Source organism: Harmonia axyridis, chromosome 1 (assembly GCF_914767665.1).
Source record: "Harmonia axyridis chromosome 1, icHarAxyr1.1, whole genome shotgun sequence".
NCBI classification, from domain to species: domain Eukaryota; kingdom Metazoa; phylum Arthropoda; class Insecta; order Coleoptera; family Coccinellidae; genus Harmonia; species Harmonia axyridis.
The window spans coordinates 14,811,200-14,831,146 of NC_059501.1; the positions used below are offsets into that span (position 1 = coordinate 14,811,200).

The 19,947-nt window shown below is 34.1% G+C and overlaps 1 protein-coding gene across 1 annotated transcript; it reads left to right on the forward strand.

Annotated features, from left to right (window-relative positions):
- The first annotated feature begins 1,656 nt into the window (after nucleotides 1-1,656).
- LOC123677659 (serine protease grass-like) lies at nucleotides 1,657-17,639 on the forward strand. Its single transcript, XM_045614324.1, has 6 exons — nucleotides 1,657-1,862; nucleotides 7,867-8,256; nucleotides 12,090-12,183; nucleotides 13,577-13,770; nucleotides 15,151-15,252; nucleotides 17,152-17,639. Exons 1-6 carry the CDS (start codon nucleotides 1,805-1,807, stop codon nucleotides 17,463-17,465), a joined length of 1,152 nt encoding a protein of 383 aa, XP_045470280.1. The 5' UTR covers nucleotides 1,657-1,804; the 3' UTR covers nucleotides 17,466-17,639.
- The last annotated feature ends 2,308 nt before the right edge of the window (nucleotides 17,640-19,947 follow it).

The window sequence follows — 19,947 nt, forward strand, 5'->3', positions numbered from 1 at the left end:
ATAGTTCGAGCTTAGACCTGCTTCAGACCTAATAATATGCGTCTAACCACAACAATTGTATGATTATTTGTTAATGGGATAATATGTAGTTTTTCTTAATTTATTATCCCTGAAATTTTCAAACCACACGCTTTGTTATATGTAAAATCCAAAAACGAAAAAACCAGTAAAATCATCAGTGTTTCGTGAATTCGTGATCATTAAAATTCATTGAAAGGACTATCAATCAGGAGGATATAAATGCTGAATACCAAATAATTTTGTAATAAATTCCTCCTAATTAGCTCGATAGTTACCAATTAAAAGAACAGTTAAACGATTTTTATCCAAATTTCCAAGATGTACGAGTAAAAGGTATAAATTTCAGTTTCAGACGCCACTTGTATTCCGGAATAATAAATGAGAATCATAAATCGAAATGAGAGACTATACTGGGTGAGCAGATTTCGATCGATCATTCAGCACATCTCTTGAATTATTAGGTATAGAGAAGAATAGGTACATAAAGAATGTGTAATATATATACATGTTACAGTTTTCGTTTCGGAACATGTAAAATCCAAAAATCGAACGAAAAACTCTGCAACTCTTGCACTTTGGTTAATTATTTTCACTTTCAAAGCAGAATATCTCGATTAGTGCCAAAAAAATATGAAAATATTGATGGAAAAAATTTTAATGACTATCCAGTGATGAGATCTGATCCCGGGAAATTTTGAAAATTTGAAATCAAAAACATTTTTTTAAAGAGCACAAAATAAAATTGGATGTGATGCTATTTTGGCACAGACAGTTTTACCGTATAAATTTTGAACTTAAAAGCAAAGTTTTTAGAATCTTGGATACCAAAAAGTTATATTAAATAATGGACTATTGAATCAATTGTTATTTTAAAATCAAGTAATGTTTAAATAGATTGTAATTACCCTCTCGGTGACAATATGGAACTTAAGATTAAAAACATAATATAAATTATTAAATTCTTGTTTTTTCACTATGACTTCTCAAGAATGGGTGAAACATCAATAATGTAAACAAGAATCATTATTTATATAAGAAATCAAATCATATATTCACTATTTCCACTATTATTATATTCACTTATTCACTTTTATCCACTATATTCCACCTGACCAAAGGAAAAATGGAATCTCACTAAAAAAAATGAGTTTTCTGGTTTTTGTCATGGTTGACTTTGAAATTGAACACTCTGTATGATCAATTAAATTTTTATTCAATGGAGGAGGAGCATTGGTATGTCTGCTGATAGAAACTCGAAAATTAGAAATTTTCAAGAATCGCAAAGTTATCAGCATTGCCCATTGGATTGAAGCCCTCCTATATTTGAGAAAATTTGAAGATTTTTTTCAGATTTCGTACAAATTTTCTGGGAAAAATATGCAAATGATAATGAATGAATTTTTCCAAAAATTCACGTCTCCCAACAATGTTTAACTATAAAATTTCAAGTGTTTATCTCGAGTCTTTCTTTGGAATATTCTAACCAACGGTCTTCATGAATAACCCAGTATAGATTGTAATTTAGTGTAATGTGGTGCCAAATAATCGAAATCTGACCACTGTCACTCCTTCCTCCTGCAAATTTGTATGGGGACTTTCAAACGACTCATTCTCCGTATTATCTAAGAATTCCCTCGAAAAATCCATCCGTCCAACATGTGGATTTCTTACATGAGCCTGGGGCAAGACTGGCTGGCGTAAGATAAGCGACATCCGCGGTGTGGTTTTCATAACAATAAATGTTCTGAAACATCAGTGTTTCAATCTTTTCACTCCGTTCACAATGTCCAAATTGACATTGTTGACATGCTTTGTGCTCTATGTGAAATATGTGACAGGTCGTAAGTAAATTTATTTCAATTCGAAATTTTTCAGTTTCATTCTTAGGTTGACGTTTCGATCAACAGCCGAAGATACTGGACATTTCGCCTTGTCTAATCAGTCGTGGCGATGTCATTAAACTTCTAGAGTGCAACGTAGATAAAAAAGACTATTTTTTTTCTCTTGCTCGTCATATCAAATCATTCATGTATAAAAATCGAATTGTGTTCAAGGTTCACTGATATTTTACTCGATAAGTTTGAAGAAACAAATTTCAAAACATAACCTATACGAAATTCCAATTTGTATTTTCCCAACGAAGTTCTTATCACCTAATTCTTTTGAACAAGTGTAAGTAGTAAGCATTCCGGAAGAATTTGAGATATTTATTCATCAGATCCTGCAGTCGTTTGCGAAAACATCTATTCTGAGCTGACCTTTAAAATTTCTCTTGTTGAATACGAATACGACTTCTTTTAATCTGTGATCATGACTCATAATGTAGACTTCTTACTCAAAATATTCTGGTTGGACAATAACAAAAAAAAAAATGTTTTCAAGAATGAAAAATTTTCCAAAATTCAATTCAATCTACAGAATGTTTGTAGTCCTGATATACCGTGTGATTTGTTCAAGTTGAATCGGTCAAAAATTTCGAAAAGGAGACATCTTATAGAAAAACAGCTTGATATTTTTGAGAATCCACTTAGACCAGAACGTCTTCCATTTGATTCCCCCTTGTGGGGATACAGGGGTCAACTTTGAAATTTCGAATGGAAATCCTCGTTTTTATTGCAGATTCGTATTCTAGGCAAAAAAAAACTACAAAAGTTTTGTACGAAAAATTTTTCACAATTCGTCATAGATGACCCTGCAATCTCATTCGAATTTTTCGTCTGAACGACCTCAATGCATCCGCTCCATTAATCATTTACAATAAATTTTAGTTGTAGATTGTCCAATGTTGAAACGTTGAAACAATGGAAAACATTCCACGCATAAAGATATACGGCTTGATAGAGATTCTTACTTATAGATTCCGAATAATCTTTTTTCAATTAATACATCCTTTTTAATAAATGGAAAGTATTTTAAACCAAAAACAAAATATTTCGCCATTTTCAAATGATTAATGACAGCACATGTACTGAAAACAAACAGTTCAGCAGGAAACGTCAGAATTTCATCTTAATGGATAATGACAGGTACGTTTAAAAAAATTTCGATCGTAGAGCCCTCTTTGACGAATTGTGAAAAATTTTTCGTACAAAACTTTTGTATTTTTACCCCCCACAAATGAAAATTTAATGGAGGAGAAGAGGTTTTGGTACAAGTGGATTTCCCCCCAAAAATCATCAACTTTTTATTCGATATAGTTTTTCGAGATTTTTGACTGATTATATTTAAAAAAGAATAATCGGTATTTTGAAATCAAATATTCATTGGTAATGTAGTGGAAAGTAATTATCTATTGATCTATATAATCAAATATTCACGTAGTAATGAGTAGCAATAGTATTTGAATTAAAAGCATCGATCGTTTTAATCTCATGTGGGAATATTATATTTTTCGTAATATCTTCAATTTGCGATTAATTGAATTATTATTTATCGTAAATTCAGATCGGTCCCTCATTAAATGATACGTGGTTTGTTGCATTCTTGCATTTTTAATATTGTTATTTTCCAATTGACTGGTTCATGGTTCAGTTCAGGGTTAGGTCTGGTCGTGATTATGAGGTCACTGGTTCGAATCTTTCGGCAAGAAAAAAGTTTTCCTCTTCACAGTTGGATAAGCGAGGAAGTGGCTTAAGGATAAAGCAACCATCCTTACCTAGGACTAAAACTCATTTAGGGTTTCCAAAAGACCTATGAGAATCATATGATAAAGCATCAATAATTCTATCATTATTATCATTAGCGTTATAGTAAAATTATCCTCAGCATTTTCGATATCAATTCCATAGAAGACGAAAATTGCAAGTCAAGGAGAAGTTGTCCAGTGAGATGAGAAGTTTTAGAATTTAGTCCAGTCATTTGGTGCAAAAATAGATATTTTCCTAACAAGTGTGGAAAGTGATACTTTATCGCACGGAACTCCGCTTCGCGTCGTACTGTTAAACAGTGTGATAAAGAAAGATTAAATTCATCAAAGTACCTACTCCGAAAAAATCTAAGTTTACACGAGTTATTCAAGCATTTAAAAATCCAATAAAGATCATTGCTAATGCTGGTGAACGCTTTCTTCTAGAACTTTACGGTATGAGCAGTGTGGAAAGTAAGAATAGCATGTCTTTAAACGAATATACATAAATATGAATCTTTTAAAAATCAGCATTTGAAAATACCATTGCATCATTATTCGTTATCTCTCTAGTGATACGGCTTGACTTGATATTCAAGCTACTTGGCTCAAGCTCAAGCTCAAGTAGCTTGAGCTCGACTTGAAATCAACTCAAGTTCAAGTCAAATAGTAGTTTTTCAATGACAAGTTAAGTATTTATTCATTAAGTACTTGACTTAACATTGAAAAACTACTACATGACTTGATTTCAAGTCCAGCTCAAGCTACTTGAGCTTGAGCCAAAATTAAGCCAAGTCGTGAATCCCTAGTTAGCACCGAGGTTAGCACAAACAGAAAGCAACAGTACAACATTCATTTCGAACCTTTCACCAAGTTCAGCAGTTGAAGTAGTGTGGAACAAAGAAATGCATTTCTAAACGAATATACATAGATATAAATGTTTCAAAAACTAGCATATAAAAATAAAATTCATATTACATCTTTATTCGTTACCATAAGCAGAAAGCATCAGTACGACAACATTCTTTTCGAACCTAACACCAAGTTCAGGAGCAGTAAAGAAATGAACAAAATAGCATGTGTCACCGTCTTATTTTCAAAAATGGGAGATGAAATTATTTCAAAAAATGGTCTAGTGAATTATCCACCAGTAACTTCTTGTGGTTTTTGCCTTTGGGGATATGTTGAGTCACCTGTTCATACATACTTATAATCCAACAACAACTGAGCAATTAAAAATTACCATTGAACTTATTATGGATGAAATACATCACATTTCTGTGAAAAGTCGTGATGGTCATTTGAATTATATTATTTCATATAGGTACATGATGGCATACTTCAACCATTCAAATTATCCTTGCAAATTACCATCCTCTTCAAAATTCAGATGCTCGGAATTTCATTTAGATGTTGATTTACCTACATCTTCGCCACTCAGTGATACCTATATCCAATATTTTTTGTTTATGTGAAGGTCAAAAATCAAGCAATGTTGTTCAACTTGTTATTAAAATCAGAAATACATATTTTAATAGTCGGGTCATCCTATCCTCGCCAGATTCAGAGAAGATTATCTAGCATTGAAGGATATGATTTTTATTTACCTGGTATCAGTTTAAATATAGAGTTTGAACGTACTGTAGCCAAAGCTACTCATTGAAATTTGAAAGATTGTATTTCCATTCGACGAAAAAATTTATAATGCCAAAATATCAGATAACCCCATCACTTATTGGTCATAACATTTTCCCCTTTGCAAAACTAATGAGTAATATTCAAGAAGCGATGGTACTAAATGGCGGGATGGGAATAAATAGAGGAGCCTATACCGTTTCAGCGATCATTTCAAAAATTAGTACGCTTATTTATTTTACGCTAAAGACCATAATTGTATATGAGGTTTTCACTATTACTCATTTTAAAGAGTTCTTCATTACGGAAAATCCTTTTTCAGAAATTTTTTTGGAATGGAAAAAAAAGATTAGATTCATTGAAGAATAAATATATGCGTGATATAACTTTCCAAACAAACATTTAGTTTTTTATGAATTTTCACATAAAAATATAATACAAAAACTTTCGCCAAAGGCTGAAAATACGATTCTTCTAAAATTGACAATAAAGATTTAAAAACTATTTTGAATGCATGTGGTAGAAAAAAACAGCAAATCAGAGGAACGTTTGAGATTGCTTTATTCGTCCTGAATAGTGGTGGGATCTCGAAAACGCTGAGGAGAGAAGAGTAGTTGAACTTTGGCAGATCACGAGAATGCCACGTGTTTATACCACGTGGTATAAATCTTAAATTTCAATATCCTGAATTTTTTAAGGACTGAAGACTTTAAGCGGCTGAGCTAAAAATTTATTGGTTTCAATTTCGTTCTTAAAATCACATGTGTGTGATCTAGCGGAACTTTAGAATTTGTGTTGAAAGACAACTTCGGTATTGAAAATTTTTATGCAATGAGCAAATGTTCAACATTCAATAGTTTCTATCCTGGCTCGTACAGGACTCTGTGAGAACTTCAAGTTTTAATGATTATAAATGAAATTCAGAATTTCCAGCTTAAATATTCATTCAAATTCCTTGCTGAATAGTTATTGTTTTTTACACACTTGACGTGTGAATTTGATCAATATTCATTAGTAAATCGGTATTTTTCGTATAATTCATTTCTTTCCACATAATTAAAAACCTATTGGAATATTCGACCACATTGCGAAACATCCATTGAAATTTTCAGAATCCTTCTTGAAGTTTTGTACGCATTCATATATGAACCACAAACCTACCAATATCTTCTTTTGCACTCATTAATATTTGAGAACTTCATCAAGTTTTAATGATTATAAAGGAAATTCAGAATTTCCAGCTTAAATATTCATTCAAATTCCTTGCTGAATAGTTATTGTTTATTACACACTTGACGTGTGAATTTGATCAATATTCATTAATAAATCGGTATTTTTTGTATAATTAATTTCTTTCCACATAAATGAAAATCTATTGGAATATTCGACCACATTGTGAAACATCCATTGGAATTTTCATAATCCTTCTTGAATTTTTGTACGCATTCATACATGAACCACAAACCTACCAATATCTTCTTTTGCACTCATTAATTCCACTATTTTAGAATGAATCAGCCATCTCAATAACAATGTAGTAAAACCTTGAATTTTTTATTCGTACAGAAGGCAACTTTGTGAGACGTCCTATTTATATTTGCTCTGTATTTACTATTGAATTCAATTACAGGTAAAAAGGAATTAAATATCTATTGTTTCTTTAGTAGTGCCATGGTAGGTATTGGGTGTTGTCCATGGAGGAGATCTCTGAATTCCTTTGAGCTAGAAAACAAAATGAATGGCACAGAAAGAATTAATTTGGTGAAAACCACAACCTCATTAATTCAACTGTTTTCAAGGTATAGGTTCGAAAAATTGTATGAAATAATAAGTTTCCATAACTTACCTATTACTGGTGGTATAAACATGAAACAAAAACATTCTACGAGCACTTTTTTTATTAGAATATATTGGTGTAGTCGTTTGTTTTTTATTGGAATCAGTTTTGATGTAGCAACACAAACTTATTTTTTTAATGTTAACCATACAAACTTCTATAAAAAATGAACAAAAGTTTCAGTTACATTCGGCAAATCAACCAAGTGCCTATTCATGATAATCTGGGAACTTCAGAGAATTAAAATAACAAATATAGGATCAGTCTTTCAGAAACCGGAGGTAAATATTTGAATCGCCGAAACTAAAAAGCTGAGAGTGTGCGGTTGCTGTAAATTGAAGCATCATCTGCCAACTTTGATCAAAAACTGACAACACTTTCTTGATGTTGATTTTTTGCATGTCACAGTGTCTGTTGGGTATTTTCTCAACTTTATGTTACGATAAAAACGCTATTTGTTAACGAATAATATATTCACTTCTGATGGTTACATATATGTGCTTATGCTAGTGGACTGTATAATGGACTAAATAACTTGCGTTCCTGCATAGACTCGCAGGGTGTCAAGCGGTTTCAAGTGGGGTTGGTTGCACATGGCTCTACAGTTTCTAGAAAAATCTATGAAACCCATAGGCGGAGTATGATAAGGGTTCAAACTGATTATATTAATTCTAAACAGTGTCCGTATAAAAGCATTGGTTTTCTTATTCTTTCAACTAGAGCGCCTTACTCATATAATTTTTTTCAGAATGGGCAATCGATGATGATGGTTGCATCACACCATTCAGGGGTTCTGGCTCATGCGAGAGCATATACAATTGCCGACCACTGACAACTTTCTTGAGAAATGCACCGCAGCCCTTATCAAGTGAGAATAGGAGAATACTCCAGGGTTACCAATGCGGTTTCGAACAGAACAACATAAAAGTATGTTGTCCTTCAGATCCCACTGAAATTGCTCGTTTGGAAGGTGTGGGACAAGAGTCAGAACCTGCACCACCTGATGTTTCGGGCCATAGAAATTTGAGGCTTCTTCCTGAAGATTGTGGGAGACTTGACACAGACGTGAGGATTATAAACGGAAATCAAACAGGGTTATTTGAGTTTCCTTGGATGGCATTATTGTCCTATAGATTAGGTAGGTATAAATCTAGACAGTGTTATTATTAGTAATTAGTACTTAAGAATTTCACTATGACATAAAGGCAGATAATATTGTTATAGCAATATTCCCACTTGGATTCCAATCAGATTGGCTCTACATCATACCTCCTATGGCGCTCACATCAAATTTCGCTGTTATTCCAGTCAACTTAGTATTAAACCTCGGAATTCAAAATAGAGCTAGAAACTTGTATAAACTTACACACTGATCAACAATTGCTAGGGATCACTTATGATCTTCTCTTCATTTGTATTTTTTCAAGTTATCTCGTGAATATCTGTACCTTATATGTTCTCTAAGGAAAAAGTAAGATGTTTTGAGTTGATTATATCAAAGTCTTCCTCACTTCATCGGCTCTTGTTCACAAAATCGATTATTATCTGTAGGCTGTTACAGGTGGAGTGAAAAGCAATGCGGTATTTGCTATTAAATCTGTTTTTTTCTCTCGTTCAAACACATAAGGTGACAATAATTGAAGAAATGAGAAGAATATCAGCTTATCAGTCATGCCGAGAAGACGTTTGGCTCCTGTGCAACTGGACCAAATCATACGGTGGATACAGGAAGGTTTGTCCCAGCGAGAAGTGTCCCGGCGGTTGAATGTTTCGCAAAGTGTCGTGAGTCGGGCATGGAATAGGTTCATCCAAAACGACTCAGTAGCTTATGTTCATGGGGGAGGTCGGCAGCACAGTACAACAGCTGCCCAAGATCGTCTTTTGATCCTCAATGCTAGGAGAAATCCCACTTACCCGGCGTCGCGGCTCAATAGATCACTGAGAGTTGCAACAGGAGTTCTAATTTCGAACCAGACTGTAAGACGACGACTACATGTTCGTGGTTTGAGAGCACGTAGGAGGGTACACCATCCCCGTTTGAATAGGGAACACCGGGTTCATCGACGGCAATGGGCTGAGGAGCACCCCAATTGGACACTTGAAGATTGGAGCCGATGTTTATTTACGGATGAGTCTAGATTTCGTTTGGTCAACTCCGATGGACGTATTCTTGCTTGGAGGGAAAGAGGTCGAAGGTATGCAGAACAGTTTATGGTACCCACAACAGCTTTTGGCGGAGGTTCTATATGTGTATGGGGAGGCATTTGTTTGAACCAACGCACAGAGTTGGTTGTTCTGCAGAACACCACCATGACCAGCCAGAGATATCACGATATGATTACCATAATTGTTCCGTTTGCGGCTGCCGTGGGCGAGAATTTCATTTTAATTGACGATAATGCCCGTCCACACCGTAGTAGTCTGGTTAATGAAGCGCTAGAAACTCATGCTATTGATAGGATGGACTGGCCAGCTCGCTCTCCAGACATGAATTGCATCGAACATGTCTGGTCTGAGATGTCTAGACAATTGTCAACCTCAGAACAACCGATCAATAACCTGGAGGACCTTTCTAACGCTTTAAGGGATATTTGGACGAATTTGCCCCAAAATTTTATAAATCGTTTGATCGAAAGTATGCCTCGTAGGGTAGAATGCTTGAGACGAGCTCGTGGGGGACCAACTAGGTACTAGCTTAACCGAAACTTCAGCCTTCTTGTGGTTTCATCATAAAATTTTTATGTTATTCAAACACAGAATTTTTAGTGTTCCTAATAAAGCCTTTTTTTCTCTCCAACTTTCCATTTTTTCATTCTTTTCTCAAGTGAACCATATTATCAACTGAAAATACTCTGATATCTGACTAAATTTATAATCTTGGAGCGAATATTTCAGAAATAAATTTATAACAAGTAAGTGATCCCTATCAATTGTTGAGCAGTGTATTTTGACATCTTAAAAGTTGTCTCAAAATCTACATATAGTCGGGTGTCTTCGACTATCGAGAAGGTCACACAAAAATTGGTTTTTCAACATTTTTTGCAAATATCCCGTATCCTATAAGTTTTTCGCTATTAGTTGTCATTATCAATTTTGTAGAAGATAAAATTCCCTACCATTTTTTTTTGAAGCATCAAAATCGCTCAAAAACATGCTATACTCACGCTTGCTGCCTACTCACAATGACTTGTCCCCCAGTTCAGTTGTAATTTTCACACGAAAAAATCAAAAGGTGCTATTTTTCCAACGACTTAACTGTGCACGCCACACATTTACCCATACATAGCAGTTTTTAACTTTTCACCGTGGAGTGGGCATTCTTAAGGGGGAACACTACAACTTGGTTGCTCAGTTCAAAACGTAATTAGAGATATTTCTTCCTACAACTCACCGATTTTTATGGGCTTTTCACATAATTTCCCTAAACAATAATCTACATGGAAGAAATGCAAGTGATGCAACCACAGAAATGAAATTTGGCACAACTCTCCGTTCAAGATCTCTAGTGCAAAGTTTCATCACAATCGGAAGAGTACTCGAGGAGATTCGAGTCATTTTGTGTCGATATCGAGTAATTTTTTTCTATGGTTGTGATGCAACCACAGACATAAAATTTGGCAAAACTCTAAGTTCTAGGAGTGCGATACTAAGTGCGAAGTTTCATCGCAATCGGATGAGTACTTCCGGAGATTCAGGCCATTTTGTTTCGAAATCGAGTAATTTTTTTCTATGGTTGTGATGCAACCACAGAAATGAAATTTGGCACAACTCTCCGTTCAAGGACAGTGATGTCTAGTGCAAAGTTTCATCACATTCGGATGAGCACTTGCGGAGATTCGGGTCATTTTATTTCGAATTGCAAATGAAAAAAACTTGGTAACTTTTCTTTTTTCGTGAAAAAAAGGATGATATGTACTTTACACAAAGCACTGATATATTTTTAAAATATTCGTGGAAAAAAAATCACCGAAAATCATTACAAAAGAGGTAAAATTATATTTTCGTGGGTCGTCGTAGAGTGCTACCCCTTCTTTTTTGCTTCGAAGAAAATAAAAGATGAAGTGAATGTATAAGGTTTGGTAATCGCAGGAGAATCCAGAGGGGAAATGGTGGTAATCCATCTTGACATCGCATCAACTCTGTGTTTGTTTGTATATTGTTACCACTGTCATATTTTATATTTATTACTGTCAACACCATTTGTAATTTTTATTGCAAATAAAGATCCATCTAATCTAATCTATTCACTGAGAATACAAATGTTTAACATTTACGTTAGGTAATTACAAAATCAACACCGCAATATTATTCAGAAATTATTTAAATTGCCTATTACACGTCGCAGATCTACCTTAGTCACCTTACTAATAGATCTTACTGAACCATCAATATATCTAGTCCACAGATCAGTAATGAATGCTTCCTTATCCTTTGATCCTAAAAAATAACCAAACTTGTATAGATGGTTTCAATTCGATACAGATGATTTAAATTTAAATAATAGTTGAATCTCCGGAACTACAGCAGTTGTCAAAGTCTTGATCGAGGTCTTGATGCTGTGACTATGAAAAAAATTCATCTCGTTGTTAGCGTGATTCTGCTATTTCTTTGATCTATCGAATGACTGAAGATGTAGGTATTTTTCATCTTAAACATCCTTATCAATGAGTCTTAGTTTGGCGTCTTGAATGACTTAATCAATAAATGAATTCCCAATACTTACAGAGAGCAGAATCCCCATTTATTTAAAGAAGCAATGCTTACCGTAGAAACATAATAGGCTGACCAGGACATTATTAAACCTACTTTTTTGAAAATTCTACCCGGGGTATATTTAAACAATACAATTCTCAATAAATAACTCCGACTAGTTGGTTCTTCTGTGCATGGCTTTATTACACTTTAGAATCCTAGAACTCCTATCGGTTGTAGGATTTTTTTCTGTTTTTCTAATAGATATTTTTCTTCTAGCGAGTGGACTGAGATTCGGATGTGGAGGAACGATTATTAACAACAGATATATACTGACTGCAGCCCATTGTATAGCGGCATTGAAAAATCCATTGTGAGTGTAAATTGTTTTTTTGCTATTTTCAACTTTGCCCCTAATCCATGAAAATTTGGTCATTCACAATTAGATTTCACCCTGGAACTCTAAGGTTCACAAGTTTTTTCCTAAAAAAGCGACATACGCGTATCAACAATGTGGTTATCGAGCATGACTCGATGCTTCGAATGGTCTTAGCCAAGCTCGCCTAGAGCACGAGTTTGAATTTCGACTATGAGTACGGCCATAAATAAGCTAAGTGAATGGAAAATTTATTTTTGAAAAATGTTTTTTTGTCACGTCTAGTGAAAATTCTAAACTGGTTTAAGATAAGTCCTTTCGAATAAGTGTTCTATTGCATTGCGAAACCTCCAATATTTTAATTCCATTACATAATATGAGTTTTGTTCTACCATTGAATTGAAGCAACCCAAAAAAGGACAACGAAGCACATCTCTCCTTTCAACACCGGAGTAGTTGAAATCGTCGCATATCAGCACTATACCACTAACAATAATTTTGCGGAAGTTCGACTCCAACATTGTGAGGAAACAGGTAACCGTAATCCCCAGGGGCAATCAAACGCAGCCCAGATAAATTCGATCAACCCCACGGCCCACATGATACCAAAATACCACTCAGCGTCACTCTGGAACCGGGAAAGTAAAGTAGATACCAGATATCGATGGTCCGGTGTATAAACTCCATAAAATCCATGATCAACCAAGGCTACACAACATTCAATGCATCATTCAACCAGGATTCAATGATGAACACAATATTATGATTACTAATGACTAAATTTCTTTTGAAATCTGCCAAACCACGAACATTCTGATAAAAAATACATGTGAAGCCATTTTGAAACATCTTGATCTATTAATTTTCAGAGTAAGGGATGAACAGAAAAAAATTGATTACTTTTATTTTACCAGATCTGCCTCGCTTCACATGTGAAGTATTCTTTGAATCTTTTTTGCACATCCAGACAAAACTGAATTATTTCTCCTCGCCAATATATGGGTTGACCTGAAGAGAATCTTTTTAGTTGTTAATGCTCGTTCATGAAGAATCTTTTCGAGAGATCATCCATTCTGAATTCTATACTAACACCCAACTTGCTTAGCCCTAACAGCAGAAAAAAGCTATCCTTATGCAGCTTGCTTGAGAACTTACCAACTCAACAACAAGACACAGCACTGACGGGTATTTTATGTTTGTGGAAATCGGATATTTTTCCCATGATGATATTTCAATTCTGACCAGGCTTTTGCAATTGAAAAATTACCTCCGACATTTGATGCAATTTGAATATTGAAGAAATACATCCTACTTCCAATCAATTTCAACAATGATTATACGTACAAATCTTCCTCTATTTTATACAATATTTTATTCGTTGATGTTACAGAATTGGCGTCAGAGTTGGAGAGCATGACTTGAGAACAAAACGAGACTGCGAGACAGTAAAAAATAGGACAACTTGTGCACCTCCTGTTCAAGATGTTGCGATAGATAGATTGATTATACACCCTGAATATAATACATCGTTATACAGTAACGACATTGGTCTAATTCGATTAGCAACCAGATTGAGAATGGACAGTATGTATTCACTAATTATATTTATATTTTTTTTAAGAAATTGGAAATTCCCTTGATAGTGAATAAGTATTACTAAGGTTTCAGTTCGAAACAGCTTTGAATATAGTTTGAATTATATTTGCTGTCATCATATTACCATGCGACTTGTCCTATGAGACGAATGAGGAGGTGCCTCGACAAAAAAATTCTGGAAATTACACGTATCAATCGAATTAATAGAATATTTTAAAAGTCCATCTTATCCTCAATTTCACATCATACGATTCAGCATGGGGCCTTTGCTCCATAATATTCATGGTCAATCTCACGATTCTCGTATATCCATCTCACTTTCTCATTAAGAGAAAAAAGGTTCGAGGCATGCCTCAAGTGCTTCCTTGTCCGGCACGTTATCTTCATTGAGGCAATGAGAAACTACGTCATTAAAGGCAGCTTATAATAATAGATTTGAGGCATGCCTCAATCCTCGAGATGGCCAAAGGGCGAACTGCAATTATTCTCCACTATTCGGGTTAATCGGGAAGCGGGAAATCGGGTTAGTTTTTGCTTTGTTGTGATTTGGTGGTATCGTTTGGTGTGTCTCCATGTTCGTGTGAGCTTTTCCGAAAGACTTTTCATTTTGTTGATTGACTTAATTACTACCAGAATGCGAAATGGATTTAGCGGAACCGAGTGATTCGTCTCAAATTCCCAAGGTAAATGAAAATATTCGAAGTACTTGTGATTTTTCAAATTTCTAAATAAATCAGCAACATTTTTCGAGTTATTCCTATGAGGATAAATACATAATTAAAGAAGTAAAGTGACCTGCTTCAGATCTAAGTAAATGTCTTGGGACTTTGGGTGGTGTTGGAACATCAAATTGGGAGTTTCAAAATTCATGGTATGAAAAGAACGACTGGTTTACTGGCAGTCCAACTTTGAATGAATAATTTTCTCGTCGAACTCTAAGAAAATTGACATTTTACGACAAAAAAATCGACTATTATTGAAAGCCAGTATTTTTCGTCCACTGTGGTTAATATGATAGGGCACCACCGTATCATGCCTAGATCTCCCAACTTTTCGCCTATCGAACATGTGTGGGACACGATGGGTAGAAGACTGAAGCAATTAGCTAATTAGTCAATCCTCTACAATCACTAGAGAGTGTCCGGCATGAATTACAGATTACCTGGGATACAATACCTCTGGGGTGAATTGACCACTTAGTCAAATTCATGGAACTTTACGAGAGTTTCAAACTAATAGAAGTGGGTTAACACATTATTAATTGAAATTGCCTGTACATTTTGTCTGATTGAAATTTTAGTCAATTATTACTTTTGACCAGTTCAATATTATTTCCAGTTCACAAATTAATTATATTCTTTTTTCCAGCAAATGTTGCCCCAATATGTATGCCGATAACAAATGAATTGGCATCCTATAATTTTAGCGGTCGACAAGTGATAGTTACAGGATTCGGAACTACAGAAACAGGTGACAAAATTATATCCTTTTCATATTATACTGCCTAAGGGTGTTTCCATTTTGCAAATCTTTTGTGAATGGTTTTTATACTTGAAAATACTTTCAAATTGACGTCATTTTATTATTGTAGAATTTTCGGAATAACATCATGGAACAAATTCGGGTGAATAAGCTCAAGCTAAATGACCAGCCTTTTGATTTGACAAATTTAAATGAAAATATTGATTAGATTTTAGTTTCTCTACTCAAGTAGGCCTCTGTGAGTGATCGTATTTAGTGCTGGGGCACAAAACTGTTGAAATTCTGATGCTGTACTCAGTATTAGTTACCATACATTCTTTCACCACAATCCACATTATAAACAAATCAGTTAATTCTTTACCCTCTAACGAAATGGTGGAAGCACCATGCCTGAGAATTTCCTTATCGGATTTTTGAATCCAGAATTTCCGACGGATTTGAACCCAGGACAGGCTCATTTATAAGCCAAATCTTTGAGTCTTTGTGAACCGGTAATCGTTATCCAACAATGGAAGAGATTGTCAAGAAATACACTACTTCTTTCCAATTCTCGTTCAAAACCATCGGAAAAATTTCAGCAGGATGGACAAATATGATTTCTAGATTTCCCGCTATTATGTCAACGAAATTGAATACATGGTTTGGTGATAAAATGTCTAGAAAGTCTCCTGTGAATTATGTAGCGAATATCTTATGATTTGATACCGTTTTACCACTTCCTCTGGCGTTAACTGAAGTCCACGCTAGTAATTCACGAACAAATCAAAATTTAAGAAAATTAAGCACTCACGTTATTCAGGGTCTTTTGAACGCTCGTCATTTATGCGCAAATGAACTTTTGAAGACCACAGAACAGTATTTAAATAAATGCCGTCTTTATTTAAAAAAAAAGGGGTGATTCACCGCTATGGCCTATTAGACGTTTATGGAAAACTAATCCTAATTTTGTGCTGAAAATTTGTATTTTGGGGTTTTAGATAAGATAGATCTTTCCCCCTAAAATATTTTCAGATTTCTACAACTTCAGGTTATACCGGAAACAGACTACTACTTTTTTATTTCAAATGGCACACGTAGTATATTATTGTATAATATATCATTAGATAGATTTTTTAATTACAGCAATAACCTTGGGTAAAAACTCAACGGTTCATGAGTAAATGGGATTCTATATGAAAAAAATCGTAGTAACGAGGTTCTAATTTGAAAATCTTGAGTTTTGATGGATTTGAGTTGTCCATGTTTATGATCTTCTTAACCACCCTGTACATTTTTTGTCGAAATCGCAAACAGTCTTATAATAATACGTATTTTCAGAATTAAAAATTAGAAAGGATTTTTCGAAAAACTTTTTCTTCAGAAATATTGAAAAAACATGAGTTCTCGTAACCCCATTTCATTCACAAGAATTCCATTAACTTATGAACCGTTGAGTTTTTAACCAAGATGACATATTGCTGAAATTTTCATTAAAAAACTATCTGATGATGCAATAATATACTGGCTGTGAAATTTGCAATGTGCAAAGTTGTAGAGATCTGAAAATATATTAGAGAGAAAGATCATTGCCTCGAACTCCAACATGCAAATTTTCAGCACAAAATTATGATTCATTTTCCAAAATTTCTAATAGACCATCGGAGTGAATCACCCATAGATTTATTTTCTTCAAACTAAATTTCCACAATTTGGAGGGGCTGTTTTGGCGTTAATCGATTTATGATGAATTGCCAAATTTTACTTAACAGAAATGTCAGCACAATTTTCCATTATACCATATATACAACAACCATCAAAATTTCTCATGCAGTTAAAAAACAGCCTATATAATATAGATATATCAACATTACAACGGTGATGTCACCAAATGAATTATCATTTTTACAGGAGCAGCTAGTCCAACGCTACTCAAGGTTCAAATACCATACATCGAAAGAAGTGTCTGTAGAAAAACCCATGAAGCTTCAGCACCAGTAAGCCATAGACAATTATGTGCTGGAGGTAGAAACAAACATGATTCTTGTGGAGGAGACAGTGGAGGTCCACTGCAAGTTGCAACATCGTACTTAGATGAACCTAGATACGTCCAACATGGTATTACATCTTTTGGTCCAAAAAACTGTGGAGCTGAGGGTTTTCCTGGAGTTTATACAAGAGTTGCTTACTACGTTGACTGGATTCTAGACAATATTTCCTCTTGATTGAATTATTTAGGATACTTGAGAAAGACGTAATGACACTGTCTGAGAAGCAGTGGAAAATATTCTTCTGGCATCAGAAAGGAGTTCCTGTGACTCATCTGTATTCAGAAACGATTACTCCATGAGATTTAGTAAATTATTTTAGTTCTTCAATAAAACATTATCATTTTTGTATGTGATGAATTCTTATTTTTAACATTATACTTATTAGCTAAAGGATTGCTGAGTTTAATACTGCTGCCACTGGTGGAATTATCAGAGAGTTGGTCCCTGACTTGTACATCTCTGTAAAGAAGACAGTAGTGACTTTTGTGAGCAGCACTGTTTTTCTTGGTAGCAGTATGTGGCGCTATCCTACAGGCTCACGAATTTTTAAATGATGACCAAATGATATTTTTGTTTCTCGGCCTTTCTGTTGGGTTCATTTTAAAAATTAAGCAACATGTAAACGAAAGTATTTGAAAAATATTCGAGTATTCAAAATAATTATGGATTCAATAGTTCCAATTATTTATTACTAAAAGTTAGATACCTACAACTTTTGGGTATCTAAATTTCTTAGAACTTCACTTTTAAGCGAAAAATTTGGTGCAGTAAAACTGTCTGCAAAGAAACTTAAAGCATACGTTTCAGTTTGTTTTTTGTGCTTTTTTCTAGATGGCAAATGGATTTTGGAAATGCCTAGCAGGGCGTTGTTTCGAAGAAAAAATCGTTTCATGAATTTTTGTCAACCCGGACCTGAATTTGTCCTATGGAAATAAATTTGAACATTGAATAAGAAAAATGTGTGCCAAATATGAAGAAAATATACAGGGTAACTGGCTTTTTATGACACTGGAAGAAATGAGTAAAATTAATAAAACTCTTTTTTAAATTTTTATGTTTCTAATTCTATGTTTCTGGCCATGCGATCGACATGAAATTCTGAACGGAACTTGAAACTTCATTCCAAATTCTTTGTGATTATAGAAAATGAAGGTTTCTATTTTGTACCTGATTGCTCACCTGTCCATTACCGTAGCCAATTAAATGAAATTTTGTATAGATTCAGTTGAATAAATATGATGATGATGAAAAGAAGTGATAAATTTCGGGTAAAATTTAATTTTTTTTGAAAATCTCCATTCAGAACTTCTACATTGTGAATAACAAAATTGTGAGATACGTTTAAACCCCACCTTTGGTTGTCCTTAAAACATTGCTCTCCGGAAATTCTTCTTTCATGATCAGTTATTATCGTGACTCATTTCTCTTGATTATTTCCAAACAATATTATTTTTATAGTTATTAGAGTTAGGGATTCCCGATTTGTAGAGCTGTATAGATTGGACGCGAAAAAATCCCGAGGACTGGATTTTCATTTTTGTTGGTAACAATAGCTTAATTACATGTAAATATTAAGTGAGTACAAAAATAGAATGCAGCATTTTCTAATTAATTGAGTGAAGCTTCTATGAATATGGATTTCCATGCTGTCAACAAATTAATTCGGAGCAATAAACGATTATATTACTATAGACTTACTATGACTGATGACATAAACTATCAAAAAATTTTAGTCATAAAATGAACTTTTGTTACATTTTTTCTGTAGTTTTTCTCTATTTCTCAGTTCATATATGAAATAAAAAATTATGAGACAGTATTGAATGAATTCATAGAATCTCTTCGGAATAATATAATTATGATACTCTTGTTAACTGTTACAACATCACTAACATTTGTTGTTGTTTGAAAAATGGATAATGGAGTTTCGCGTATTGATAAAACACTGTTTTTTGAAGGGAAAATATAATAGAAGCAAATCAATGGCTTTGTTATTCAACAAAATCGGTTGAAAGTTTGGGCAGTTGTTTTTAAAAACATACAAAATTCTATGAAATGGTTTTGAGCGATCGTAAATTGAAGTTGTTTGGAAACTTTGAGCTGAAGATATCAGAAAACAGTGTATTCACTATTCTGCGTGAACATTTGTCCATGAGAAAGCTTTGCTCGAAATGGATGCAGGGCCCGCTCACCGCTGATCAAATGAACGCTGTTTGGAGCTGTTTAAGCAGAAGTGTGGATGAAACATAGATTCTTCACTTTTCTCCTGAGTCGAAGAAAGCCTCTGCAGTGGAAAAAGTTGTCCAAAAAGATTAAAATCAGCTGTCAAGGTTATGATATTCGTATTTTAGGACGTGAAAGTAAAATCATCGGCATATTACATAACGTTATTGAATCGATTAAGTGCAGCAATTAACAAAAAACATCTCCAAATGCTAAAGAATTAAATTATATTTCACCAACACCTTGTTATAAATTAATGATCGAATTGAACGAATTAATCTTCCAACTGCTTTACCTCCAGCTTATTCTCAAGCTCCTGGGAAAAGTTTCCAGTGATGAAGAAGTGATTACCGAGGTTGAAGCCTATTTGAAATGCAAAGACGATTATTTATACAAAAAAAAAACAGAAGGAGTATTAAAAGGTAAGAGGAAC

Excerpts from the sequence above, each read along its gene's own strand:
- LOC123677659 (XM_045614324.1), top strand. The coding sequence starts at position 1,805 with ATGTCCAAATTGACATTGTTGACATGCTTTGTGCTCTATGTGAAATAT. Across the intron at positions 12,184-13,576 it reads GCGGCATTGAAAAATCCATT|AATTGGCGTCAGAGTTGGAG; the intron begins GTGAGTGTAAAT and ends TTGATGTTACAG. Across the intron at positions 15,253-17,151 it reads ATTCGGAACTACAGAAACAG|GAGCAGCTAGTCCAACGCTA; the intron begins GTGACAAAATTA and ends TCATTTTTACAG.